This window comes from Panthera tigris, chromosome C2 (assembly GCF_018350195.1).
Source record: "Panthera tigris isolate Pti1 chromosome C2, P.tigris_Pti1_mat1.1, whole genome shotgun sequence".
Classification (NCBI taxonomy): domain Eukaryota; kingdom Metazoa; phylum Chordata; class Mammalia; order Carnivora; family Felidae; genus Panthera; species Panthera tigris.
Window position 1 is genome coordinate 4,039,867 of NC_056668.1, and position 27,782 is coordinate 4,067,648.

At 56.1% G+C, this 27,782-nt stretch overlaps 1 protein-coding gene across 1 annotated transcript in view; it reads left to right on the top strand.

Annotated features, from left to right (window-relative positions):
* Positions 1-20,174, top strand: part of C2CD2 (C2 calcium dependent domain containing 2) — a 48,355-nt gene extending 28,181 nt beyond the window's left edge. Inside the window, exons 7-14 of the mRNA XM_042998472.1 lie at positions 1,350-1,455; positions 4,061-4,125; positions 5,892-6,016; positions 6,509-6,683; positions 7,645-7,758; positions 9,769-9,896; positions 11,477-11,786; positions 19,347-20,174. Coding sequence (XP_042854406.1) covers positions 1,350-1,455; positions 4,061-4,125; positions 5,892-6,016; positions 6,509-6,683; positions 7,645-7,758; positions 9,769-9,896; positions 11,477-11,786; positions 19,347-19,609 — 1,286 coding nt within the window. The 3' untranslated portion in view covers positions 19,610-20,174. The remainder of the gene's footprint in view (positions 1-1,349; positions 1,456-4,060; positions 4,126-5,891; positions 6,017-6,508; positions 6,684-7,644; positions 7,759-9,768; positions 9,897-11,476; positions 11,787-19,346) is intronic.
* Positions 20,175-27,782: the final 7,608 nt, after the last annotated feature.

The window sequence follows — 27,782 nt, forward strand, 5'->3', positions numbered from 1 at the left end:
GAAGCCAAGGTGCCACAGGAGCAGTTTAGGGAGCGTCAGAAGGGCTTTGGCCCATCGGGGACGCTTCGGTGCTGGGAGGGGCTATTATCGGAGTGAAAAGTATTGCAGACCATTCTTTTTTTTTTTTTTTTTTTAAGTTTATTTATTTCGAGAGAGAGAGAGAGAGTGCAAGCAGGGAAGGGGCAGAGAGAGGGGACGAGAGAGAGAATCCCAAGCAGGCTCCACACTGTCAGCACAGAGCCCGACGTGGGGCTCGAGCTCACAAACTGTGAGATCGTGACCTGAGCTGAGATCAGGAGTCAAGATGCTTAACTGACTGAGCCACCCAGGCACCCCAAACAGATTATTCTTTTTAGCTGTTCCTGAACGTTTGCTGAGCCCCCACATGCACAGCAGCCTGGGACAGGACACATCTTTCCACTGTGATCCGAGTTTGCTGAGACCGGGAATGAATTCCTCTTTATTGTCCGAGAACACTAAGGGTTGTTTATCTGCAGGGACTTCCTTCCGGTCCCCAAAGCACAGACTGTCCGCATTTAACAAATGAGAGTCTGTGCAAAGCTCGTCCTAGGTGATTGTTTGGGTAAAAGCACTTGGATGTTGCCGTCTGGGGCTGCAGTGTTTAGCCGCCAAGGGGCATCTCTCTCTGGACTCAGTCGGCCAGGGCTGGGGTCCCTGTTCCTCGCCTCTGCCAGCAGGTGCACATCTGGGTCCGTGTCTCCCCTCCACGGTGATTGTGAAGATTCATAAGATAATGTGATAGAACACGTGGCACCGCGGGGTATGTGGTAAAGCATCCGTGCGTTCCGGTGATGACTGACTACGCCGTGTGTCCACACCTTCATGCCGTGGGACAACTGTTCACTAGTGAAATGTCCCGTGACGGGGATCAGTGATCCCCAAACAGGAGTCCGACTGAGCTGAGTCAGGTGTAAAAAGACACCCCTTGTAAGTAGGGACATGGCTTCCCTGTGGGGTACCCCCCACACTTGGGGGTCGTTCCAGAGGACTTGCCTTCTGCAAGCAGTTAGTCTTGTCCAGAAGTGGGGGCCGCATCTTCTGTAGTGATGTCGCCCCTGGGGAGTGTCCCCCCCTCCCCTCCCGCCCAGGGCAGGGAGCAGGGGCACTTGGGGTCTGTCCAAGGTCAATAGATACCAAGTTGGGGATAGAAAACCTTAAACCTCAAATGAGGTGCTTCGAGAGTTTGCTAATGGCAAAGGAAACAAAGAACTGTCCCCCCAGAAGCGGGTAAGCCGAGAGCTCAGGCATTTAATGCCGCCTGTTATATGCAAAATGTGTATACGTGTAATGCGGTTAAAAAATAAAAATGCCCCTTTGTTCGATTACAGGCTACGTGAACCCACAGTGTGTAGTTCGGCTGAACGATCCCGTTCAGAAGTTCAGCGCCCTCGCGAAAAACGCTGCGGACCTCACCTGGGAAGAAGAATTCACCTTGTGCGTACAGCCCGGCTATCTTGGGCTGGGGTTTGTACAGCCACACCTGTCCAAGACCGCCCAACCCGGCAGTCGGTTTGCAGCACCGTTCACGCCAAAAACTAAAACTAAAAAATAAATTTCGCTTCAATGCGTAGCCAACATCCGAGGTAGTTTTAGGTTGAACGTGGATTTCTTTCTGAAGGCGGCTCTGGGCGTGGGTTTCCTCCTTGCCCACGTCCTGCTGTGACCAGAGAGCACTGTGGTCGGGCTCCCTTTTCTTTAGAAATACACATGCTTTGGGGCGCCTGGGTGGCTCAGTCGGTTAAGCGTCCGACTTCGGCTCAGGTCACGATCTCATGGTCCGTGAGTTCAAGCCCCGCGTCGGGCTCCGTGCTGACAGCCCGGAGCCTGGAGTCTGCTTCAGATTCTGTGCCTCCCTCTCTCTCTGACCCTCCCCCGTTCATGCTCTGTCTCTCTCTGTCTCAAAAATAAATAAACATTAAAAAATTAAAAAAAAAAATACACACGCCATCTGGAGCAGGATGGAGGAAACTTCAGGCTGATACCAGAGGCTGGCAGGGAGCGGACAAAGGGAAATTCTAAGAAATGGTGTAGGAAACCCAAGCAAGGAATTATCGAGCAGCACCCCCGTGGCACATTAAGAATGATACAGCCAGACCAGCTGGGCTCATACCCACTGTTTTTGTTCGAAAAGTATGGGTAGTACAGCGAGATGAGGAAAGGAGATCATGTTCAAGGATTGGAAAGGAAGAGACAACACGAATCATTACCTGGAGGTGATACGGCTACATGTCTAGACTACTTGCGAAAATCAGTTAAAACTATTAGAAATAACAATAGATACAGGCTAGAAAGAATATTAGGAAACCGGTGTAAGTCATATTCCAGTCAAGTGGCTAACTCTGCAGAAATCAATTGCTTTCTGATGCTTGCACGATGAACCATTAGGAAAAAGTACTGACCGCAGACGTCCCACGTGTAACATAAAGAGCTTTTATAAATCCTTAATGAAAATAGGAGCGCTCCCTTGGAAAACGGGGGAAAAATGAGCTGGAAATATGAAAGCAAGAACGATAGGTAGCTAGAAACTTTTGAAAAGATGTTCACTCTCGCAAGTAGTTCAATACAAGTGTGTAGACAGAAGAGAATTTTTTCACCTTACAGGGTGGTAGAGAGTAGGGGAGTGAGAACAGCCAGTGGAAGCGTGGATTGGAATAGCCATTCTGGAAGTCCTCCAGGCGTATTATAAAAAAGAGGGAGATGGGGCGCCTGGGTGGCTCAGCCGGTTGAGCGTCCGACTTCGGCTCAGGTCATGATCTCGCGGTTCGTGAGTTGAGCCCCGCATCGGGCTCTGTGCTGACAGCTCAGAGCCTGGAGCCTGCTTCGGATTCTGTGTCTCCCTCTCTCTGCCCCTCCCCTGCTCACGCTCTGTCTCTCTCTGTTAAAAATAAATTTAAAAAAAAAAAAGAGAGAGAGGGAGAGAAAATCTCTTAAATGCACATACCTTTTGGCTGGGATCTACAGTTTCCCTAAGGAAATAATCGCACAGTGTTTACAAAGATGTATGGATAAGGATGTTTCTCTTCGCTTGTTTATAATTACGGAACGTTGACCACAACCAACAATTATTAAGGGTTGGTTATTAAGGAACGGACAAAATAAAAGGCCACATAGTGAAGCACTGGGTATCTAGTAAAAATGACGTTCTTCTGTAGTGTCAGACGTGGAAAGATGTCCCGTATCTTAATTGAAAAAAAAAAAGAGAGAGGTCTATCATTTTCTATGTTTTGTTTTTAGATAATTACATAGCTACACTTTTTAATTTTTTTAACGTTTATTTATTTTTGAGACAGAGAGAGACAGAGCATGAGCGGGGGAGGGTCAGAGAGAGAGGGAGACACAGAATCTGAAACAGGCTCCGGGCTCTGAGCTGTCAGTACAGAGTCCGACGCGGGGCTCGAACTCACGGACCATGAGATCATGATCTGAGCAGAAGTCGGACACTTAACCGACTGAGCCACCCAGGCGCCCCCATAGCTACGCTTTTTAAAAACATGTTTATTTGGGGAGGGAGGGAGAGCTCGCACGTGCGAGCGGCAGAGGGAGAGGATCCCACGTGGGCTCTGCGCTGTCAGCATGGAGCCCGACTCGGGCCTCGATCCCACGAACCATGAGATCATGACCTGAGCCGAAAGCAAGAGTCGGATGCTCAACCTACTGAGCCATCAGGTGCCCATATAGCTACACTTTTTCATTCAGCAACTACTCGCTACATGTCGCTCTTGAAATTTCAACTAATTAAACTTAAAGTTAAGTTCAGGCCCTCCGTTTGCCCTGGCCTTACCTTGAGCTCTCGGTGGCCATCTGTGGCCAGTGGCCCCCGTATCAGAGAGCGGCTGTGTACAACGTTTCTGTCATCAGCCAGGAAGTCGCGGAGAATCCTGGGAGACCGGCAACCAAATATTAATGGCAACCGTTTGGGGATAGTCAGGTTGCAGATAATCTTTATACTGATGGTGATTTGTATCTCTTTGTACAGTCAGAAAAAAAACACCGTTTCAAAAAGTTAATGGAGCTTAAGGATTCTTTGTCTTTCCTGCAGCGAGTTGAATGCCAAGTCGAAGGAGCTGTACTTGGAGATTTCAGAGGAAGAACAATCATCAGGAGGTGGGTGTCGAGCAGGTAGATGGAGGCCCTGCTCTCCGGGGGGGTTGGTCCAGCCGCCTTGACGGGGACCCGGAGAAGCTGGGAGGCGTGGGCGGGAGACCCCACAGAGCATGCTGGAATTCCGAAGGCAACGTTGGCTTGAAAGTCCATTTCAATTTTTGACAAGGTCATACATTTTTTTTAAATGTTTATTTTTTTGAGAGAGAGAGAGAGACAGAGCATGAGCAGGGGAGGGGCAGAGAGAGAGGGAGACACAGAATCGGAAGCAGGCTCCAGGCTCCGAGCGGTCAGCACAGAGCCCGACGTGGGGCTCGAACCCACGAACCGTGAGATCATGACCTGAGCCGAAGTCGGACGCTTAACCGACTGAGCCACCTGGGGCCCCCAAGGTCATACATTTTGGAAAACAATATACTCAGCTGGTTTTTACCTTTCTTTCTTTCTCTCTCTCTCTTTTTTAAAACAAATATCTAAAATTTTTTATTCAGTAATTCTTGGTTTAGAGATGCACTTCTCAATCTTCTTAGCCTTAATTGACCCGTTTTGTTTTGTTTCAACTTGTGGTAAAACGCTTGTGACATGCAAATGACCATCTTAACCATTTCTGAGGGTAACATTCAGTGCTATTAAGTACATCCCCACTGTGTGCAACCCTCACCGCTGTCCGTCTCCAGAACTTCTCCATCTTCCCAAGCCGAGACTCTGTCCCCCTGAGACAACTCCCTGTCCCCTCCTCCCCCCAGCCCCTGGCGCCCTCCCCCGCCACTCTACTCTCTGTCTCTGTGGATTTCAACCGGCTCTTCCTTGTAAAATAAGCCACAGCTGCTTGTACTGGACACATGCTTTAGAGATGAGAGAGCGACAGTTAAAGGTAAAAATCACGACAGTGAGCTCGGACAGTGAGCGCACATGTGCTTGAGTCAGGAGTATCAATATTTATTAGGTTTCTAAAGATGCCCTTAGACTTAGCAAACTTGGAGAGGGGGACCCTCTCCTGGCTTCTCCTGCCACAAACCCGGGCCGTTTGGATGTCTCCTAAAGTTACCAAGACCCAGGAAAAAGCAATTTAAGCTTCTATGTATGAGCAAGAATTCGGAGCCCATTTCCCGGATTCTGCTGTCTTGGGGGGAGGCAGGGAGGCGCTCCCGACCAAGGGCCAAGTGCCAAGGGCAGGCGTGTGGTTTGACCCCAGACCGGGCAGGTGTTCGCCTGCGGAGAAGCCCCTCCGAATCCACCCCTGACGCACGGCTCGTTCGCTCCGCTGGCGGTTCAGTCCTGTACAGCCTCGTGGGGTCTGCGAAATTTCGTGCGAAAACCACAAAACAGAACGAAGAACAGCCATATAACCTTTACTCACACCCACACGCTTTTGACATTTTGCCCCGTTGCCTCTGTTACCTGTGCTCGCGCTGGGTGGCGGCTCTCGGTTTTGCACGCGCTGTTTCTGCACGCGCACACACATGCACGCGTGGGCCCTTCCTTCACACCCCCTCTCCTTGGCGAGTCCTTCCTGAGAATAAGGATGTTCTCCTGACGTCCGCTGCCCAGCTCTCGGCTTCCTAGATCTGCATCGGTGGGTCTGCATCCCAGCCTTGCAGGTCGGGCCCCCTGGCCCTCAGGGCTGTCACTCTCGACTCCCGCACAGGCTTTTCCACCTGCGGTGGTCTGGAGTGGTGCCTCGGGGACTCGTCCTGGGTGCGGTGGCTTCCGTGGCACCCCGTGGGGGCACGCCCACGGGGTTCCTTACTTGTGTCCTGTTTCTCTAGCTCTGTCGGCGGTGACGACCATTCCCTTAGATTTATTCAAGAAGCAGCCTGCGGGGCCACAGAGCTTTACGCTGACCAGCGGCCCCTCCTTCGGCAGCTCGGTGCTGGGTTCGGTCACCGCAGAGGTACGACGACATTGCCCGCCGTGGCCGCGCTCCGGCTTGAGCCGCTCGAGACCCACTTGAGATAAGGAACGTCTTCACCCGTCAGGCTTCCTCTTGCCTGAAGCAGGACGCTCTCCCGAGAGCCCGTTGCGCGCTGTGCGTTTCCAGACTCGGACGGGCCACGTCCCGCCCACGGTCGCGTCGAGTCGCCTGCCACGTGGGTGGCGGTCCACGACGCCGTGTCACGTGGGCCGGCCCCGGAAAGGGCCACTGGGTTGCACTGGGTTCTCCAGCCTCTGTTCCGTCGTTGCATGGCGAGTGGGTGGGTTTGAGCGCGGGTCTTACCGCCTTCTGTCCGTGGTGGGGAACCCCGGGTCAGTCGTCGGACGGTTCGGAGACTAGGTGACGTTCATCGAAGAAGGCAGAGGTTATGGCAGAGGAAGGCAGTCCCCCGCCCCCGTCCAGGCGCCGGGCCGGGTGCCGTATGGAGCGCGTAACCAGCTTTCTCTGCAGTTCTCTTACGTAGAGCCCGGCGAAGCGAAATCCTGGCAGACCGCTCCGCCCGCTCCTGCTGCGAAGGTGGGAAAAGACCGCATGGTGATGCCCTGTGGGACCGTGGTCACTACTGTCACTGCCGTGAAAACCAAGCCGCGTGTCGACACGGGGAGGGCGTCCCCGCTGAGCTCTGGTGAGAATGAAGAGTGGGCCCCCGGCCTGGACTCACGCCGTCCCCGGGCGCCGTGGCCCCCTGGCCAGCAGGGCGCCACAGGGAGCGAGGTTAAGACACTCTCGTGGCACAGAAGGAGCGGGAACCGGCAGGGCTCTGCTTAGCTTTTTTTGTCTTTAAGTTTGGCCATTTATTTTTTGAGAGAGAGAGAGAGAGAGAGAGAGAGAGAGCGTGCGCGCATGTGAGCGGGCGAGAGGCAGAGAGAGAGGGGGAGAGAGTCCCAAGCAGGCTCTGTGCTGACAGCTCGGAGCCTGGAGCCCGCTTCGGATTCCGTGTCTCCCCCTCTCTCTGCCCCTCCCCTGCTCGCATTCTGTCTCTCCCTCTCTTTGTCTCAAAAATAAAATAAATAAACATTACAAATAAAAAAAAAGCAGGCTCCATGCCGTCAGCACAGAGCCCGACACGGGGCTTGAACTCACGAACTGTGAGATCACGACCTGAGCCGAAACTGAGAGTCGGATGTTTAACCGACTGAGCCACCCAGGCACCCCGAAAACCATTTTTTCGTAGGCTTGATGTGCCATCATTTTAGATCCAGCTGGATTCTGCACCAGTCCCCTCAGCCTCCGCTGTAGGGACAACTTCTGTATACGTGGGTCACTAACTTTTATTCGGGCTGTACGTCTGTTCGCACAGATGTGTTATCTTCCCAGAATAGGTTGCCTGGCCCCATTCGTGAATACAAAACAGAATGTGAAATTCTGGCTTAATTTCTGAAATTGTACTGAAACCTGGGTTCTCCCTCCCCACCCCCCCCACCCCCCCAAAAAAGAATGAGATCGTGCAACAATCTGAAGGTTTGCCCTGGCCGTTTCCAACCGCCCGGATGGCGTTGGCGCGAGAGATGTGATTTCACTTTGCGGAAACTGTAGGTTCAGACGGCTTTGGGGGCCCTCTTATGACCAGGATGTTCCTTTGGCAGAGTCTCCCCTGAAGACACCTGTCAAGGTGAAGGTCATTGAGAAGGACATCTCTGTCCAAGCCGTCTCCTGTCACGGAGCCCCTGTCAGTAAGACGTTCTCTTCTTCGGACACAGGTAACGGGCGTGCTCACCGCCTTTTCCTTCCTCCTGGCCTCTTCCCTCATGCCTTTCGCATCTGCCCCGAGGTCAGCATTTCCTTTTCAGAGTTTGGGAGGAGCTTTTTCCAGTAAAAGGAGAAAAACTAGGAGAAAGCGGAAAGGGAAGCCAGCCAAAGACCAGGAGTGGCATTTAGTTTTAGCAGGTGCTTTAACAAAATAAACGTAAAAACCCAGTTTATAAAACTTTCGAGCATTATTTTTCTGTTGCCCCGTGGGCCAGTGCTGTGAACATCATAAAATAAGCAGGGCGCGGGGGCGAAAGCCTAAAGGCGGCTTTGTTTTTGTCTCCCGCTGTCCCCGAAAAGCTGTTTGTTAGGAGTGGTTTCCCCCAGACCCCTGCCTGCAAATTTCCCATTTTTATGGTCACTTTCAGGTAATCGGCGTCTTTGGAGAGGTGGGTTTCACCGTCTCCCTAGATCAAAGCACGATCTAACTCTGGGGACGAGGCTTTCTCCCTTGGCTCGGGTGTGACCTGCCATCAGAGAAGGGGCAGGTGGGCACCTGTCCCCATTCCCTGAGTCCTGTGTCTGATCTTGCCGAGGTCAAGGAGGGGACAGGGAGGAGGGGACAGGGGCAGGGAGCTCTTCGTTTTCCCTCAGCCCTGTCCCTGTTTCCGTGGTTCTCTGCAAACCGCTGGGTTCCCCCAGTGCAGCTTCCTAGACGCACGCAGTGTCCCTGCCGTGCTGGCCGCTCCTGACGCCCCCTTCCCTGCCAGGGGCAGTGTGCTCCAGCGACCGTGGGGACACCTTCCCCTGCACAGGGATCCCTTTTTAAAGGAGCCCGGGCTGACGTTTCCATGGTGGGCTCCCCATCTAGTGCATGGGCCGTGGGGCCGGCCCCGAGGTCAGCTCCCTGTGCCGCAGGTGCCCTAGTGACTTTCTCGGGCGCCCCTGGCACTTTGATGGGACTTCGGAGGACAGCTCAGGACCTCCGGGCTTGGCGTGGGGTGTTGGGCGGGACAGTGAAGCTCTCTCCTGGGGTGGGGTGGGGGGGGATCCTCGCCCCACCCCTTCTTGTCACCCTCTCCCTTCTCACTGTGGGTCCGTGGCCAGGCCGCTCTTGGCCTCATTGGCCCTTTGCTTCTTCCTCTGGAATTGTCCTCGGGCCGCAGCCGAAACTGAGGTGGCGGGTGTTCCTGTGAACACGTTCCTGCCCCTTTAATGGCCTCGTTGTTTGACTCTGGCGTCACGGGAGCTACTTCAGTCAGGTTACGCGTTCCGGCTTTGCGCCCGAGACCTGCTGAGCCCCTCGGTTCTGCCGCCTCCCTGGCTCCCTGACGGTCCCCCGTGTCTCCAGTGGGGATAAAAAAGGCACCTGGCTCTTGGGGTTTGCGGGATGGCTGTACGAAACAATGTGCACGGAGCCCCTTTGTACCGCACCTGCCAGGTGCTAAGCATCCCACAGACGACGGCCGGCGGTGGGGTTGGTAGGAACCACGGGACGGAGCTGCCTTGGCCAACTGGCTCACGTGAATGCTAGGTGCTGAGTCCCTCGGGAGGGAAAAGGGGCAGCCTCATTGCCTTGCGGAGTTCAAATCTTCCACAAGGTTAGAGGTGTTTTTGTTTGTCAGCCTACCTGCTTGACTTGTTTCTCGTCAACCCTGCGGAGGTATGATTGGTGTGTAAGAAAACACAGGGATCTGAGTAAGCGTGCGTCAGTGAGTACGTGGAAACTTCCAGAAGCAGCCGTGGACCGAGGGTGGTCTGTGAGCCAAATCTGGCCCTGGTTCTGCTCATAAATTGCCTCAGAGCCCAGCCTGGCAGGGCTCTGGCTGCTCTCACCCTACAGAGGCAGCGGTGAGTGGCCGGGACCCGGTGACCCGCCGGCCCACAAACCTTAAACCATTTGGGCCCTGGCCCCTTCCGGAAGGTATCTGCCGACCTCTGCCTGGGGACCATTTCCGTCAGCCCTGGCAGTCTCCAGGGGGCGTGTGTGCACATGCTCAGTGCTGCCTTCCCTCCCGCAGAGCTCCTGGTTCTGAATGGCTCGGACCCCGTGGCGGAAGTCGCCATCCGCCAGCTCAGCGAGTCTTCGAAGCTGAGGGTCAAGTCTCCACGGAAGAAAAGCACCATCATCATATCAGGGATCTCCAAGGTGCGGCCATGCGCTGGCGGGGGCGGGGCGGGGGGGGGGGCGCGGATTGCGTCCGTCGGCGGGCTGGCTTCCTCCTTGGGGAAGGTAGCCTGAGCTCTTGACGACGTCCGGAAAGTTCCGTGCAAATGGCAGGTTCTCTTCCTGACCCAGCGAGCGGGTCGTTCACGGCGTCGTGTGGATGCAGCTTGTCCCGTCGATGAGGCAGCTCGAAGGTCTCTGGCCCGGGGGGCCCCTTTGGGACCGAGCCTCCGCCCTCTCGCTGGTCGATGACGGGGAGCGTCCACTTCCCACATCGCACGCCTCCAAACCACTGAAGTTTTTTTGCAGCGAGTATTTATGCCTTTTGCAGCCAGAGAGACGTGCAGATTGTCTAAAACACCCCAGTCTCCACTCCCTCCCTTCTCCTGCCCTGCTGGGTGCCAGAGGGGCCGGCCCCTCAGGGCAGTGAGCCACGCTACAGCCCCGTACTCGTGTTTGACATCTCAGATGGGCCAGGAATGGGCCACGGAGGGGCGTTTGGGAGACCAGGAAGTCATGGGGGACGAGGAAGACGACGTTCTGAACACGGAGGGGGGTGCTCGGAGGCCATGAGCGTGGCGGGTCTAGAAGTCGTGCCGCAGTGGGTCGTGGCAGGTGCCAGAGGTGCGTCACCAGTGTTGCCATTGTACTCGGGGCCTCGGTGGCTGGTGCTCACGTACCAGCTGCCACGCCTGCCGGGCAGCCTTGACCCGGCCCCCGAGGCCCCAGGCCCCAGGTGGGGGCCTCTCTGGGCTTCCTGAGTGCACTTCTGGCCTCAGCCAGCAGGGGGCGATGGCGTCCCCAGAAGGGCCAAGGCCCAAAGGCTGCGTTCTCCTGAGTCTGGGCCGGCTGTGAGGGACCCACGGGGTCTCCTGACCATGTCTTCTATGCTTTCTGTGGCTCTTTAGGAGCCCAAGGGTCTGCACGTTCAACATACCCAACCCCCTGCAGTTACGATTTCTTTATGGACGCTCAGGTTGTCCCATCTTGAGCCAGTGGGCACGCCGCAAGCCGGCAGAGTGTGGGCATCAGACAGCGGCCCGCCCCAGGCCCCTCGCGACCACCTTCCCGCCCTGCAGCCACCCAGCCCCGCGGCTGAGAGGAGCACCCCGGATTCTCAGGCTACGACATGTATGCTGAGCAATTTCTGCCGGCAGAAAACAAAGTCCTGTAGGATAAGTGTGAAAAGACAGAATCTGTAGCCCACGTCCCGTGACCCCCCCCCCCCAGCGTGCTGTCCGCCTCCTAGAAGGAAGTGCTCTCCCTCCCGCAGGCTGGAGAAGGGTGTCTGCTTCCTCGATGCCCCTCCACGTGTGAAGGGCCCCTGGCACCAGGGGCCCCGACCCTCTGCTGTGAGCGGAGACCCATAGTCACCGCACTTCAGTCCCTTGGAAACCCAGTTGCCGCCCCCTTGGAAGACAAGCCGTGGGCGACTTCTGACTCTTTGGAATCACCCCCAGCATGTTTGGACAGAGGTTTCCGGGCTTTTCCGTGCCGGCCCTCCTTCCGTGTGTCCTTGCCGTCGTCCCTCATGCTGGCTTTTTTCTCTTGTCCCGGGACAGACCTCGCTATCTCAGGACAATGCCGCCGCCCTCATGCTGGACTACGCGGCCTCCGTGGACGGCAACCCCCAGGAGGACCCCCCGTCCCTTCCGGGGGCGGCTGCCGTCTCTGCCCCGCAGGAGGAAGAGGCGCCGGCCCCGGCCCTGCCGGCCCCAGAGCCCCAGGAGCGCGAGCTAGGCTCCTGGGACTTGGACCAGGAGTCACAGGCCCCGGCGTGGGACAGCCAGGCCCCGCTGGACCCCGATGGGGACGAGCTGTCGGAGAGCTCCCTGAGTGTCTCAGAGCCGGATGCTGCCAAGAAGCATAAAGGTACCTGCGCCAACCCCCCTCTCGTCCCCCCGCCGCCCGCCCCACCCGACGGCTGATCTCTCCTGCCAGTTTCTGAGCTGACTTTCGGTTCCCATCACCCGCTTCCCTTCCCCTGCGCAAACCCACCCCCTCCTCAGCACCCCACCCCAGCGAGCACCCCTGTGCAGGAGGTTGGGGCCCGATTAAGCCTCTGGGCAGGGGCCACATTGAGAATCCTTCCATCTCTCCGCATTGGGGGGCTGGGGGGAACAGCTTGTGGTCATGCCTAGAGGCCCCTTCCTCTCTCTGCCCCCCACCCCCGCCCAGTAGAACTATCTAGGGCATTTAGAGGGGGTCATGTCCCACAGTGGGGCCAGAGAGACACCACACGTAGCCGCCAGAGACCCGGCTTCCCTCGGCTGTGCAGATACTCACCTGTTCATTGTGTCTCAATCTCCTCCCTTCACTAAAACCAGGGCAGACCCCACCACTCGGACCTGCTAGGGCCCAGGGCGAGAGGAATACCCCAGAAACTGGGGTCAGTTTTAAGTTGACGACCATCAACTTAACGTGTGTGCAGGGCCGAGGATTCACATCATTAGGATAATCTGTTGTTTTCCATTAGCCCTAAATCGGGGCTTTAACTTGTACATTTCTTCAGTGTGCTCAGTTGTACTTAGCGCTTCGGCACGATGGTGACGTAAAGGTTCCTTCTGAGCGAACGCGGTCTGGGGGCTTGAGGTCTGTTCTCCACGGGAGGCGTCACGCCTCCTGCGCTCAGCTTCTCCTCGGCGCACGAGGGTGGGCCCACCCCCCGGGCAGTGGTAAGGGGCCCCCGGTGCAGAGACAGGATGGGAGCAGGTGCCCGATCCGAGCTGGGAGTCGTGGGTGCACCTCAGCGCCAAGTCCTGCCCCGCTGAGAACGCAGACGTCCCAGTCACTCCTGAGGTCGGGGACCCCGGTGAGCTGCTCTGTGGCTGTCTCCCACTGCCCCCGCCCCCCCACCCCGTTCTTGCTGCCGGGACCAGTGGTTCTCAGACCCGGCGGTTGTGCCCCCCACTCAGGGGACACCGGCAAGCGTCCCGAGACAGCTGGGAGTGGGGTGCTACAGGCAGCAGGCGGGGTGCAGCTCAGAGCCCCGTGGGGTGCAGGATGGGCCGCCTCGTGGCGGTGCGTGGCCCTGTGTCCTTGCTGTTGGGGCTGAGAACCCGGCTGGAGGCCTCTGCGTTCATCCCTACCCACTCCCTCCCGTCTGCTTCTCGTGCGTCCCCACGAGGCCCCTGGTTGCCGAAGCAGGGTGGGCACACGTGGGGAGCGGCTGGAAGCCAGGAGAAGGAAAGAGGGAAGGAGGACAGGACTTCTAAGCCACGGGATGAAGATCGGACCCCGGGCCGCTAAGTGCCCCTGCGCTGAGCCTGGGTGACCTGTGCGTTGCCCTCTGGCGGCTCCCTCGCTCCTGTTCAGAAGGCGCAGCCCAGGTTCCGGGCTGTCGGTCTGCCAGGCGCATACGCACCCCTCTGGCCTGCCCTTGGGGCCAGCACGGCCCGAGGGAGCCCCCCTGGACCGGAGGAAGGCCGCGAGTGCTGGGTGGGGTAGCAAAGGGGGTGCAGGGTGGGGCGCCCCTTCCTCTCCCTTCCTTCTCCCGGTGGCCAGCAGTCTGCTGCCTGTTCTCACGGAGCCCCAACCTCCCAGCCTGCCCTCCTGCCCTCCCGCGTCAACCCCGGCCGCCGCGCCTCGCCGACCCCAAGTCCATTCAGAGACCACCCTGCCCTCACCCGTCGCTTCCTCCTTCCTCTGCTTTTCCCTCCAGAAGGTTCTTTCCCATGGGATCCCTTCCGTGGCCGCCCTTCTCCTTGCCCGCCACTGGCCAGGTTGGTGGCACCCCTCAAGAAGGGCACTCTTGGGGACCTAAGTGCCAGCGACTTGGGCACAGCATCTCCGTGAGACGTTGGACAGTTATGTGTTAACGGATGCTAAGTAGCTTTTGTGTTGCACCAGTTTTCAACACTGGGGATCCAGGGAGTGGCTCTGTGGGGTTTCCTCTCGTTTCCGCATTAAATAACTGAAGGCTAGTTTCTGGCCCAAGAACCACCTATGTGGGTTTGCACAGATTTCCAAGACCTGCCAGCATAGTTAGAGTTCTGGAACCCCGCGGGTTGGAAATGTCCATCTTGTGAGGTCGCAGCCAGTTTATCCCCACACGTGGGCTTGTTTCTAGCTTAACGGTGTCGATGCGGCCGGGCTGCACGATGGGAATTTACTTAACGTGGCCGCGTGTTTAGAGACGGCCGAGATGGCAAAGGTGACGCCACGTGTATTCCCCCACGAGTAAGAACCAAAGTATCGGATGGAGACTTTGACAAATAAATATTAAAAAGTAAAAAAAGAAAAAAAAAAAAAAGCAATCCGAGCCCCCAGACTCTTGCCAGACGTCCTTCCCTGTCACTTCACCCGCACGTGGGGCACGGTGCTTTGGAACTCACTGTCTGTCATTCTTGTTTTGCTCCCGCGCACTTTTCTTTTGACCTCTGACCTCTTCCTTCTCGTCACCTCACGCTCATTCCCTCTAACTTAAGAGGATCGCTATGCCAACCAGAATTGATTGCCTACACAGTAAGTTACTTTTGTCTTCTATACGTGTTTTTAAATTAGGTGCGGTTTCGCCACGAGAGTAGCGTATTTTGTAACAGCAGGAAGCTGACCCCCCCTCCCCCGCCCCCTTCCCTTCCTTTTTATTTTCCTGTCCCTCTCCAGTGTGTGTTCGCAGTTGCCTCCGTACAAGTGGCCTGGTTGCGTTGGGACAGCACTTTACGCGGGTGGGGCGTGGGCGCTGTGCCCCTAGATGGGGGGCACGCAGCCTCGCTCACTGTGATTTGCATACGCCCCTTCCCTTAGCGGAGCTCTGGTTCTAACAAGCAGTCGCTTATAAACAGACTATGTGGGGCTTAGCTCGAACTCAGAAGCTGTTCTTTGGGCAGCAAACTACAATGTGTGACGTGGCTTTTGGTCATTGCTTTCCTACGTATGAGATTTTGAGATGGGTTCTTCACGGAGCTATTTGTGTCTGTCAGGGTCTGTGCAGACAGACAAGCGTAGATTTGCAAACATTTGCTCTAGTAAAGCTATAATTTAGAACAATCATTTTCAAATTTCTTCCTATTTACTTTTCAGTGTGTTTGTGATTTTTTTTTTTTAACCTTGTTAGAACCAGGGAAAGATTTTTCTCCTCTCTGCCCCCCCTTTAAGCGTTTGGCTATTCGTTTCACATTGCACATCTTCTCTCCAGATTTTGTCCTTAAGGGATCTTTAAAGTGTGGGTGAGGTCTGAGTCTTGCCTCCTGACTGCTGGTGTGGCTGAGCTAATCTGGAAAAAAGGGGCTTATGAAATCCAGACTTCTCCAGTTCCTCTGGCCTGGGCACTGTGAGCTTCCCCATCAGCAAAGGGGACGGGTTCTGGGGGCCCAGAGGCAAGCGTCACATACCAAACTATTACTGTCTTAGCCAGAGTTCTCTAGAGGAACGGCACCAATCGGTTCTACATTTCAAGGAACTGGCTCACGCGATTATGGGCTCTGACAGTCTGAAATCTGTGGGCGGGGCCGGCGGGCAGGGGACCATCCCTTCTTCTCCCAGAGCCCTTCGGGGTTGGCTCCCAAGGCATTCAGTTGATTGGAGGAGGCCCGTCCACATCATCCGGGGTAATGTGCTTCAGTCCGGGATAGCTGAATGCGGGTGTTACCCCCACATCTGCCGAGTGCATTCACCTAACAGATGAGGGTCTGACTGAATCCCTGGGCACGCTGGCCACCTTGACACAGAAGACACAGCCGCACGGCCATGGTGAGGTGAGGGAGCTCCAGACGGCGTGACTTCTCAGCTGACGGGAGAGTCCGGTGCCCCTCGCGCCACCGCGGAGTGCGGGAGTCAGTGCCACACGCGTGGCCTTGTTCCTCCGTCATTATTTACCCCGAGGGTAACTGTGATGTGTGCCCAAGGCTCAACAGGCTTTGACGTTTTTATTTGGAAATGCAGAGGAGATGATCTCCGCTTACTCTGGTTACTCCTCACGTTTGAGGAGTTAAACCGTGGATCTGGAGACGGCCGTGTGTCCGTAAAACGTCCTGCCCGACACACGCTACCAGCACACCTCTCGGGATCTACGTGGTTCCGGAAAGCCTGTCCACGCCCGCGTTGGAGCGCAGGGCTGTGCTCTGTGACGCCTCTGGGAGCTGAGACCCGTCTCACTCTCTGGAGGCCCCCCTGGTGACCGCCACGGATGCGCCCTCTACCAGACACCTGCTGGCCACTGCTGGGCGGTGTGACCCCCAGCTCAGACACCGTCCTTAGGAGAACAGAGGAGCCGGGTGTGAGAACACAGGCTTTCTGCACTGGGGCCCATTTAGTGGGGCAGAGCACGTCACCGCTGGGGAGGAGATCTCTCTCAGAGGTCTCTGGGAGACAGAAGCGGGGCTCCAGCCTATAGATTTGCAAACCTCAGTCCCTCCTTTCACATGACCCTTCCATCCAAGCAGGAGGTATTGTCCCCATAAAGCCATGACAAGTCCTATCAAGTTAGAGAAGACACAGGTTTGGTGAGTCCCCCAAGTGACTTTACCAGGGGACCCAGGACATCATCGGTTCTGGTATTGATTTGGAACAGTCCTATTTAACAAAACAGCAGCCCGTTCTGAGAGCTTGCTTGGGGCCCGGAAGGACAGAAAACACCCCGTGATGGGCCCCATCTGTGGGACGCACGGGAGCAGACCTTCGCTTGTGGGACAGACCACGGACGGCAGGACCGTTCAAAGTGACTACGGCACACAGATCTTTCTGCTTTTCCAGTTTTATTCACAGGTTGGGGGTCCTTGATATGCCATCGTGATATGGCAGGAATTCGAATTTTAGTTATTTCAAGTGCGATTTCATTGAAACGAGTTAAAGGGATTGCTTGACAACGTGCCGATTCCCTTTTGAGGGAATCTGAACACCTACCTCTTGCCTCTCCCCGCGCTCAGGTTTCCCTCGGAATCTGGTGCAAACCCATGCTTCTCGAGAACCAGACGCTGTGCCCTGCAGGGCGGGCTGGCCTCTTGCGATCCACACAGCCTTGTGCTCAGCAGTGGACAGTCCCCCCAGCTCTGGAGGCCAGAAGCCCGAGGTCGAGGCGTGGGCAGGGCTGGTGGCTCCTGTGGGCCAGGATGCTCTCGCCAGGCCTCTGGTGTTTGTCAGTGTCTCTCGCCTTAATTGGCTTATCGAAGCGTCACCCCATCCCTGCCTCCACCTGGCACGCTCCCCGTGGGCGTGCCTGTCCACATCTCTTCTTTCTGTAGGGCACAGCCACGCTGGTGTGGTACCCGCCTTGACGCCCTGTGGATGAATCACCTCTGTAAGGACCCCGTCTGTAAGATAAGGCCACATTCTGAGGTGCTGGGGATTAGGACCCCAACACAGGAATTTTGGAGGGACGCGACCCCACCCAGAACAGCACCCCTGCTCACACCTCAGACCCTGGCTCCAGACCCCAGACTAAATTCCAGTGTGGGGACACCTAGGACGGGCTTAGGAGACGGGGCCCTCCAGGACAGCACCTGTTACTGCTGGCCTCCAGCTGACCCGGGGATGGGGCCAGCCTGCCCCCCCTCGGGCTTCCGTTCCCCTGGGGAGACCGGGGGCGTGGGGTCAGAGCACTCTGAGTTAACAGAACGGATCCCGCCTTCCCCTCCTCTGTTCCAGGTGAGAGCCCACATTAATATGCCCTTCAGGGACCCCACGCTTAACCTACAGCAGGTCCCCGTGTCGGAAACACTCCCTCGGCCCCTGCGACCCTCCGGCTGGAGCCTGTCACCATGCCGGGGTAATTAATGAGCAGGTACCAGTGTAATGCCCCCCGCTGGCCAAAGTCCAGTCCGGTTGGTGGCCGCGGTTGGTGCAATAACACGCCCTAACTGGTGACTTCTCGCGATACGCTGCATTCTTAGGGGGACCTGAACAGCTCTGGGAACGGACCTTCGTGGTCCCCAGATGCGGCACCTCAGGCTCGCGGCAGGAGTGAAGCCATTCACACGTCTGTACTCCCCTTCCCACGGTCCGCAGGACCCCCCCGCACGCAGCCTCTCCGCGTTAGACAGTTGTAGAAACGTCCCCATGATTCTTCCCAATAGGCCGTTTGACTACATCCAAAGAGAAAATGGAAAAAAACCCAAAAGATCTTTCCAGCAGCTCCGATCAGATGACATTCAGCCTACACCTTGGGGCTCTCGAGCCTTGTTCTGCGGCTGAGCCCGGACAGAGCCAAGGGCAAGTTCTCCCCTGGCCCCAGATCCAATTAAGATCCCTTAAAGTCACGGGCGTGCTGCTTTGTCCACAGACAGGGCGGGGCCATACTCCACCGCCGTCCACACGCATTTCACGTGGGAGAGCCAGCAGGCGCCCTTCGTCCCCTCTGGACAGACACCGGTGGCTTTGGTCTGTGTCACGGCTGCCGAAGCATCCACGGGCTCTGTCAGGAAAATAGTTGACTGGCAAAGAGCCACAAGGCTCCTCGTCCAGAAGCCCTCCACGCCTACACGCACATGCGAGGAGCGCCACAGGCTGGCCCGAAAGGCTCCCGGACCCTGCCGGGGGCGCCCCGGGCAGCAGCGTGCCGGAGGGAGTTCGTGTAGCGGGTTCTGGGCCCCGTGGCTACGCGAGCTCGCCCTGGGTCTTTGAAGAGTCGTTGCCGCTGCCGTTTTTGTATTCCGTGTTCCGCTAGCTGACATCCTGCAGGCAGGTCGAGGCGCACAAAGTTGAGGTCTTGTGAGTCAGCAACAAGCCCGAAACAGACATTTCACGACAGCCCGAGGCACGTACGGTGGGGTCTGCAGTGAAACAACATCTTACTCCCTGAAAGAAGAGATCTTAACTCTCCTAAGACAGCGGATACGTATCCCTTGTTCTCAGAGACCGTTTTTGTGTTTTAATAGCGGGACCCTCTTTTCGGGGGCACATAGCACTTCTTCACCATTTACACCCTTCCTAATGCAGGAGAGTGAGTGGCCAGGGGACCCGAGGTAGGGACAGCCTGCCGCCGTCTGCTTTGACTCGGAAGTCGGTGACGGACGTCCCTGCCCCGGGATGCACCGGACAGTCCAGCTCACTGCTTCTTGGCTCAAAGTCTTTTTTTTTTTTTTAATAAAGTTTACTTATTTATTTTGAAAGAAAGGGAGATCTGCAGGAGCACGAGCAGGGGAGGGGCAGACAGAGAGAGAGAGAGAGAGAGAGGATCCCAAGCCGGCTCCCTGCTGTCAGCACAGAGCCCAGTGCGGGGCTCAAACTCACAATCTGTGAGATCATGACCTGAGTCAGACGCTTCACCGACAGCCGCCCGGGCTCCCTTCCAAGTCTTTTCACCCTGAAAACTCTGACGTGTGGTCCGGGCCAGATTCCGGCCGTTTCCCTCCCGTGTGGATAGTGACAGCACACAGAAGAAACTGCTCATTAGAGTAGTTCGAACCTCCTTGCTTGTCTTTTCCACTCGGATTAGTGGCCCCGGCGTTTCCTCCTCAGCTCACCTGACCGCCCCCCTCTGCTTTCCTCTTCCAGGAGGGATTTTAAGGAAGGGCGCAAAGCTGTTCTTCCGCCGGCGACATCAACAGAAGGACCCTGGCATGAGCCAGTCGCACAACGACCTCGTGTTCCTGCAGCAGCCGGAGGGGGCCCGGAGGAAGGGGGCGACGCTCACCAGGATCCTCAACAAGAAGCTCCTCTCCAGGCACAGAAGCAAGAGCGCCATGAACGGGGCCCCGGCGGACCCCGCGGCCGGCGGCCTCCCCCACCAGGACGCGGGAAGACGCGTGCCCCCCTAAGCACCCCCGGGACGCAGCAAGAGAGCTGCAAGCTGTCAGCCGGCCGCCCCGTCCGGCCGGGTCGTACTGCCATCCTGTAAAGGGGGACGAAGATCCGCGTCTCCAGCCAGGAGGCTTTCCCCAGAGAAAACTCACCAAGTCAGATGCCAAAGGGCTGCGCTCAGGTCAAAGAGCTGAAGTCAGACGTTGGGAGACTTGCATAACGGACTGGAGGACCTCCAGTAATGGACGGTGACGGGGCCGGTGAGGGGGACTCCACCTCACCCACTCTGCGCCCCGACGCGTGTTATCTTGGGTCCGTGCCCGGACCGCGTCGCGAAGAGGAGGTGTCCCTCTGTGCTGTCACTGTGACTGGAACGGATGGGTCACCTGTCCTGACTGGCTGCTCAGAGCAACACAGTGCGGCCGGCCCCGAGTGCGGACAGGTGGGACGGAGGCGGGATTGGGGGTCAGTAGAGACATCGCGGTGGTGATGGAGACACTGTGACAAAGGTAGGAGCAGAGTTGCCTTTGCTATTAGCCATATAACTTGAAAAGTATGCAAACACTAGATCTATCCTGTGCACTCGTGTTTCCTTCGCAAACGGGAGGCCTGTGAGTTCCCACGTGGTCTTTCCGGTCTCCTCTGTGGTTTCAGAAGCGCTCAGGATTCCCACGGGGCCGTCAACTCCTGGCTTTTTTTCCCACTGCCCTGCTGGGGTACTTGCCACACGGGAGTGCAGGGAGGGGCCTCTGGAATGAAGTCGGGGCAGTAAGTGACCGCTAACGGAACACGGTGGCCACCCACACCGGGTTTTTTTTTTTTTTTCTTTAGTCCAAGGTTAGTTTGCCAAATGTTGCCAATAGCTGAAACAAAGTACTTCTGGGACAAAAGAGAAAACTCATTCTAGGTCTCAGGTGTGAGGCTTAGGGATGGAAGTCAAGTTGAATAGTAACAAGTGGGCCAAACTTGCCTCGCATGCTTCCGGGAGCTCTGCAGGATTCTGTGAACAGTGCTTGACGCGTGTTGGAGGGGACGCACGCCTGCTTTGATTTCCAGTGGGAAGAAAAGATCCGCGTGGCCCACGGTGTCCGGATCCCCGTGTGCCCTTCAGACCACGTTCCTCGCCCGTGCGTCTCTCCACGGGCCTGCACGCTGGCCGGTGCCTCCTGAATGCACGCTTCGCGGGGACGAGCTTGGTAGGGCCGTGGTCATCTGTGTGGAAGGCTTTGATGGTTCAGTAAGATTCACTTTTTTCCAATAAGATTTAAAAGGCCATTTATGAAGCCTCGACTTCTGTCACAGATAGGAAATTGGGGGGGGGGGGCTCCTTCTACAAACATTTTTGTTCTTCTTGACACTGGTATTTCAGGGGTAAGAGAGCTACTGACACACAGAAACCTTTTCGAAAACCAAAATTAAAGAACTTTCTTCCCCCCTTTTTCTCGAGGGAGAGAGATTAGAAGACTACGTTAAGAATTTTACTTAAAAATACGTACTTAAAATTTTTTTTCCGTGTCCCAGGAATTAATCAAGTGACTGTAAAATGGCTTCCTTCACCATATGCTGTTTTTAAAGACGATGTTCCGGTCGTCCGTTTTCTGTCTGATTTTGCAGTTCAGATCAACTCTATGCCCCGTGATGGTCTCTGAGCTTTACACGGGAGCTTTCTCGCTCAAAACAAGACAGTGTCCCATTCCAGACTGACCCCACGAGGATTTTGTTCACCGTTTTAACTTTTAAGGGCTCTGCGTTTTCCACCTCCTGGTGACTTGAAGCCCCTCCCGGGTCGCGGGCAAGTGACAGGCGGGCTGCGTCTGTCCCGTGTGTGAAGCGGGACCGTCACACAAAAGGGGGAGCGTGGTGTCCAGGAGATCCGTGTTTCCGTGTGTCCGGCACGCAAGAGCCCCGTATACTTGATCGAGGCCCAGAAGCCCCTCCTCGAGATGCACTCACATCTTCTCCAGCCGAGGGCCCTTCCTGAAGTCACAGAGGACAGGGACTTAGCAGGGAGTTTAAGAGAAAATAGGGGGCAGGAGCGTGCGTGAGGGTCGGGCAGTGGGAAAACGGGTCCTGTGGATACTGTGAACGCTTCTCCCGTGGCTGCTTATCCAGGCCTGCGCTTTCCCGCGTAGGGATTCATGCGAATGCGAGCACTGTGAACTTAAACACCGATTAAGGTCACGCACTGAGTACTACACATACGAGTTTGTAAAGCCTTCCTCCCTTCCCTTGTGCGTTAGCGGCTGGAGGACTTTTTTGTTGGCCTCCGGGCTGTTTTGCAGACTGGCGTGTCCAAAGCGGTTTCTTCTGGACGCTAAGGTCTGAGTGGGGCACCTGTACGTCAGGAACGGGGTGCTCACGTTGGTTCTGGCACGCCGGTGGCACTGCCCGGTTCCGGACTGTGCCCGTGACCTTTGCAGAGGCACGCAGGGAAGCCTCGCGTGCGTGTGTGCGCGTGTGATTAGCGCAGCGAGAACAGAAGCAGCGATCTCATTGTCCCGGCTGAAAACCGGCTGTGAAGAAGGAGGTTTGGACAGAGCCCTTTACGTAAACCGATCCTCCAGTTTAAGTTGGAGCCCAGCCCTTGATTCCTGCTGGTGGCTACCTGGCCAGTCGCTGCCCGTCTAGATTTCTGATGGGTTTTGCCGGAGAGGCCTGGCACATTCTCTTCTGGAGCAGAAAGGGACAGATTGATTTCTGTCGCTGCCACCAGCTGGGGGGGGGGGGGCGGTTTCCACGTAATAGTCTCGCATGTCACGGTCTCGAAGCCTCGCGGCACAAGCCGGCGGTCGCTGCAAGTCAGGACGTTTCTGCCGAGTGGGACACGGGTCCCGCGCTGGTGTAGACCCAGATGCCAGGCCCCCGTCTCCACTGTCCCAAACCTGCTCAGGCGTGATTACCAAAGCGTGTGGCACGGGCACACTCACACTGCCACTTCCTGCAGAGCAAACTCAGGTTCCCTCCGGGTCCCTTTCTTCAGCACTCCCGTTGGATGCGTGAGGAGACGTCCGGAATGCGCCCCCTGCCCAGTCCACCCCGCTCCCAGCCGGTCGGGAACGTACCGTTTGTGATTTAGGCTTGTGGTGTTTCACCCCAGTGTCCCATCAAAGCTAGATTTTTCTTTTAAAAGAAGAAAACGCACGGTTTTCCAGGCACGTGGCCGGGTCTGGCTTCATGATCGAGCGTGGTGATGGATCTGCCCGACGGCGATCGTATTCCGCGGTAGCACTTTAAAAACATGTCACTGGGGCGCCTGGGTGGCTCGGTCGGTTGGGCGGCCGACTTCGGCTCAGGTCATGATCTCGCGGTCCGTGAGTTCGAGCCCCGCGTCGGGCTCTGTGCTGACAGCTCAGAGCCTGGAGCCTGTTTCAGATTCTGTGTCTCCCTCTCTCTGACCCTCCCCCGTTCATGCTCTGTCTCTCTCTGTCTCAAAAATAAATAAACGTTAAAAAAAAAAAAATTAAAAAAAATAAAATAAAAACACGTCACTGTCCTGCACCAAACCACGGAAGATGTGGCTGGAACACGAACGGTCTTTGAGAGAAATAAACGTGCACTTGGAACGCTAACACCGAGTTGTGTTTGCTGCGCCCCGGGTCACGTTCTGTTGGGTGCTCGGCCGTCTGTGCCCATGCCCGTCGCGGTCGGCCGCGTGAAAAGACGTGGGCCCTTCGCTCGTTGCTGCCGCCCCTTGCTTTGTTCTTGGCCAGTTGTGGGTGCTACCCGTCAGGGTCGGCTCGGCCTGGGTCCTCCAGGGGCGGAAGCTGGCATGAGGTGACCCTGCAGGACGCCCCGCAGCCTTCTGGGCGCAGTCTTGCATACATCCCTCGGCTCCCGTGGTCCTCGCTGCCCCAGCGGAGGCCCATCCGGGAGAGTGTGGGGCAGGCTCCTGCATGGGGCTCAGAGTACGGATGGTGTCACACTGGCTTGGGGCCCGTGGTGGTTACCGGGTGGGGCGGGGCAGCGGGGGCCGGAGCCGGGCACAGACAGATGGACGGATCCCACACGAACCCTGCAGGCATCTGGGCTGCTTCCCCGCTGTGCCCGGGTGCTGTGGCATTTGGGAAACTGGTGCACAGACCCCGACCTTTTCTCAGGGTGGCCCTCCTGGGTACGGAGTGGGGGCCCAGATGATTGATACCTCTGCCGTCGAGGGGGGACAGTCTACCTGTGCAGAGCCCCAGCCGTCCCGGGGCTCGGATTCGGATTCTCAGCTCTGCTCGTGGCAAGGTGGTGGCCACGTGTCTTGTTAGGGATGGAGGCGTCCGGGGGTCTGAGACCACGGCCCTTTCTGTGCTGACGCTGGACCAGATGTGCTCGCTGGAAGGCCAGCCTTGCCCTGATTTACCAGGTCACCTTGAGGCACACGCTGTATTCTTACCAATCCCGCCACACTGCCCACATTAATCCACGTCAACCACCTGCGGGCTGTGAATGTGCACCCCTCGTCCCCAGCACGCACCCCTCCCTGCTCTAATGACCTAACCGAACACAAACCCCACCTGCTCCGCGAAGCAGCTTCGGCCACCAAGGATGACGCAGAGCACGGGGCACCTCTTCCAAGTGCTTGTCACTTGACCCCAGATCATGGCCTCCTACGCAGGCTCCTGGGCATATCCCCAGGGCTCAGGACAGCGCACCTAGGGAGCAAGGACCAGGGTCAGCAGCCAGCCCCATATAAGCACATCTGGCAGGTTTGCTTACGCCCATCCTGCCCCCCTCATCCGGGCGCAGGGTCAGGGGACAGAGCCCGCCAAGGCGGGCACGGCTATGACAAAACCATGCCGTTGTGACCTTGGTCGCCTACCAGTACCGAGTGCCCGACGTACGCATCGGCAAATGGTGCATAAAAAAAGAAAAGGCGGGGCGCCTGGGTGGCGCAGTCGGTTAAGCGTCCGACTTCAGCCAGGTCACGATCTCGCGGTCCGTGAGTTCGAGCCCCGCGTCAGGCTCTGGGCTGATGGCTCGGAGCCTGGAGCCGGTTTCCGATTCTGTGTCTCCCTCTCTCTCTGCTCCTCCCCCGTTCATGCTCTGTCTCTCTCTGTCCCAAAAATAAATAAAAAACGTTGAAAAAAAAAAAAAAAAAAAAAAAGAAAAGGCAAGCTGCTCACCACAGAGGCCCGGATACCAGGATGGATGGCCTCGCACGGTGCCCGCGCTGAAGAGAACGCTGCCAGACCAGACCCCTGTCCCACGGCGCCCCAGAGGCACCAACTTCCACGCGCAGAGCGCAGCCCACCCCGGCTCCGCACCACCCCTCCACGCTGCGAACCGTCCCGTTGTGTCCTGCGTGTGCCAAGCATTCAACCGCTGATATCAGCGTTTATCAAGTTGGATGCTGGGGTGCCTTGGGCTGCGTGGTATTTTACGCGGACGCGGGACAGAGACTCGGAATCACAACGGTGGTAAGTGTATTGACTGAGCACTTACTATGTGCCAGAGCTGGTTAGTGACTCTTAACACTCTTTGAGACAACCCCGTGAGTTATGACCTACCTCAGCTTTACAGATTAGGAAACCGAGGCACAGACAGGTTAAGTAACTTGCCCAAGATTCCACAGTGGGTAAGTGGCAGAAAACAGAATGTGAGCCCAGGCTGTCTGGCTGGTGAGTCCCTGCTACCTTGCGTCAAAAGCAGAGACCAAGGACTTACGGCCTGATGTCGGCTTTTTCTGAACTTTCAGCTCCCTGCGATGGGCGAGAAAACTATCAAGTGACATCCAATGCTTTGCACACAGTGAGAATTAAGTCACTTGCTGATTAGATTGCTGTCTTTATCTGGAGAGCAACACTTAGCCAGACTGAAAAGCTACAGGTAGTGTAGAGAAGTGACTTGGGATATTTAGTTGTATGAAGTCCAGGATGAAGGGAGTCAACTAACAAAAAACCAGGGCTGATGAGCCATGTTAGTTAGTCCACGTGGGAGGCAGCCAGTGTCTGGGCTGAGACCATCGTCTCGGGGCAGGGGTGGAGGCGGGGGGGGGGGGGGGGACGGGGGGGGAGGGGGGGAGGAGTGATGACAGGCATGGTGATTATGCCCTAGGAAAATCCACTCAGGGTAACGGAAGCTCTATTGCTTACTTATTTTTAATTCCCCCGACTTATTTTGTAAAATTTCACACCTACAGAATAACCCACATAGCCTTCAACTAGATTCAGCGACTTTGCTAAACTCACTCTGCCTACCTACCTATCATCTAGCGATCAACTGATCGATTGCTGGAGACGTCGTGTTCCACCCTGACTTCTTCAGAGTGCATTTTCCAAGAAGGACGGCATCTCCACATCACACACCCAATAGCTGTCGTGCTTGGGAAACAGGACGCTGATGCGATACCACTATCCAGAGTCAGAGGCCACAAGCTGCCCAGGGAACATCTTCTACACGTGGTTTTTCTTTTCTTTTTTTTTTTTTTAGGCAAGGCTTCCGCATTGTTTTGTTCTTAAGGGTAAAATTTGAGGGGTGCCTGGGTGGCTCAGTTGGTTAAGTGTCTGACTCTTGATTTTGGCTCAGGTTGTGATCTCATGGTTTTGGGAGTTCGAGCCACATGTCAGGCTCTGAGCTGGTGGCACGGAGCCTGCTTGGGATCTTCTCCCTCCCCCTTTCCCTGCTCACTCATTCTCTCTCTCTCAAAATAAATAGACGTTTTAAAAAATAATAAAATTTGACACTTTCAGAAACAATGTTTTCTTTTTTAAGTTTTTTTTAAAAAAAAACTTTAAAATTCTGTATATAGGGGCAACTGGGCAGCTCAGTTAAGCGTCGGACTTCAGCTCAGGTCAGGATCTCGCGGTTCCTGGGTTCGAGCCCCGCGTCGGGCTCTTGTGCTGACAGCTCAGAGCCTGGAGCCTGCTTCGGATTCTGCGTTCTGCTCCCCTTTCTCTGCCCCTCCCCCCCCAAATAAATAAACACTAAAAAAAACTTGGATATAAATCTGCCTTAAAAGGCAGCTTTATTCCTTCCAACTTTCACGGAAGGAATATACTGAACCCGTTGGGAATTCTTTTGAAGATGCGATGACCATAGCAAATATCGATTCCACCCCTGTGCTGCACAAACCGACACAAGAAATGGCTTTAGACGGGGTCAGGTCTTCCGCTTGTACAGGTTTCCGCTCTGCTGTCCTACCCGTGTTTGATGTGCAGAGGCCTCGGCGGCCAACCACCTGGGCATTCGAGAACCGTGAGGTCACTAGAGGGGCGGGGGTAGGCGCGGGGTATGCGTTAGCTGCAGGCTGCAGGGGTCAGTCTACGGCTCTCGGGGACTGAACAGAGACCCGAATGCTGAAGAGGTAGATGGTGGCGGAAAGCCCCAGAGAGCATTCCAAGGTAGAGGGAATACGTACAAAAGACCCTGAAGATGTGACTGAGGAACAGAGGGCTGGAGGGAGGTTGGGATCCACAGCTGGGGCGGGTGTGAGCAGGGGAAGGGTGTGGAGGTGATGATCAAGAAAGGCGTCGCAGGCTGAGGTTGAGCCCCACAGTACAAGCCATCAGGAAGCCACTGCAGATTGTCAGGGAGGGGCGGAGACAGAAGCTCGGGGCACCCGGGCCACACTCAGCTTGCTCCCTGGGCAGCCGCTCAGCCTTCTACCCTCCTGCCACGCCGTTTCGATGGGCCCTCACTCATCACCAAGCTTGCACACATACCCATTCACACAAGTGAGTCTAGCTGAGAACACATTTCTGCTCGTGGGACTGCCGTGCCGTAGGCTCTATGCATTTAGAATTTCCATATTAACCAAGGGCCCCCATGGGGGTTATACCAAATTATTCTCCCACCAGGAAAGGATGAGACAGCTCATTTTATACACTCTCTTCAAAATGATGCTATTAAGCTTTAAAAAAAGCCCAATCTGCTAACGTAACAGGTGAAAATGATTGTGCTGCCACTTTGCTTTTTCTCCTGTAGCAGTACAGTTGAAGAGCTTTGCTTAAGCTTAAGAGCCACTATGCCTGCTTGCTTGCTTTTTTTTAATTTTTTTAATGTTTGTTTGTTTTTGAGAGAGAGACACACACACATACACAGAATCTGAAGCAGGCTCCAGGCTCCGAATTTTTGGCACAGCGCCCGACGCGGGGCTGGAACCCACGACCGAGAGATCACGACCCTAGCTGACATCGGAGGCTTAACCACTGGGCCGCCCAGGCGCCCTGATCCATTGTATTTCCTCTACTGGGAACTGTCCGT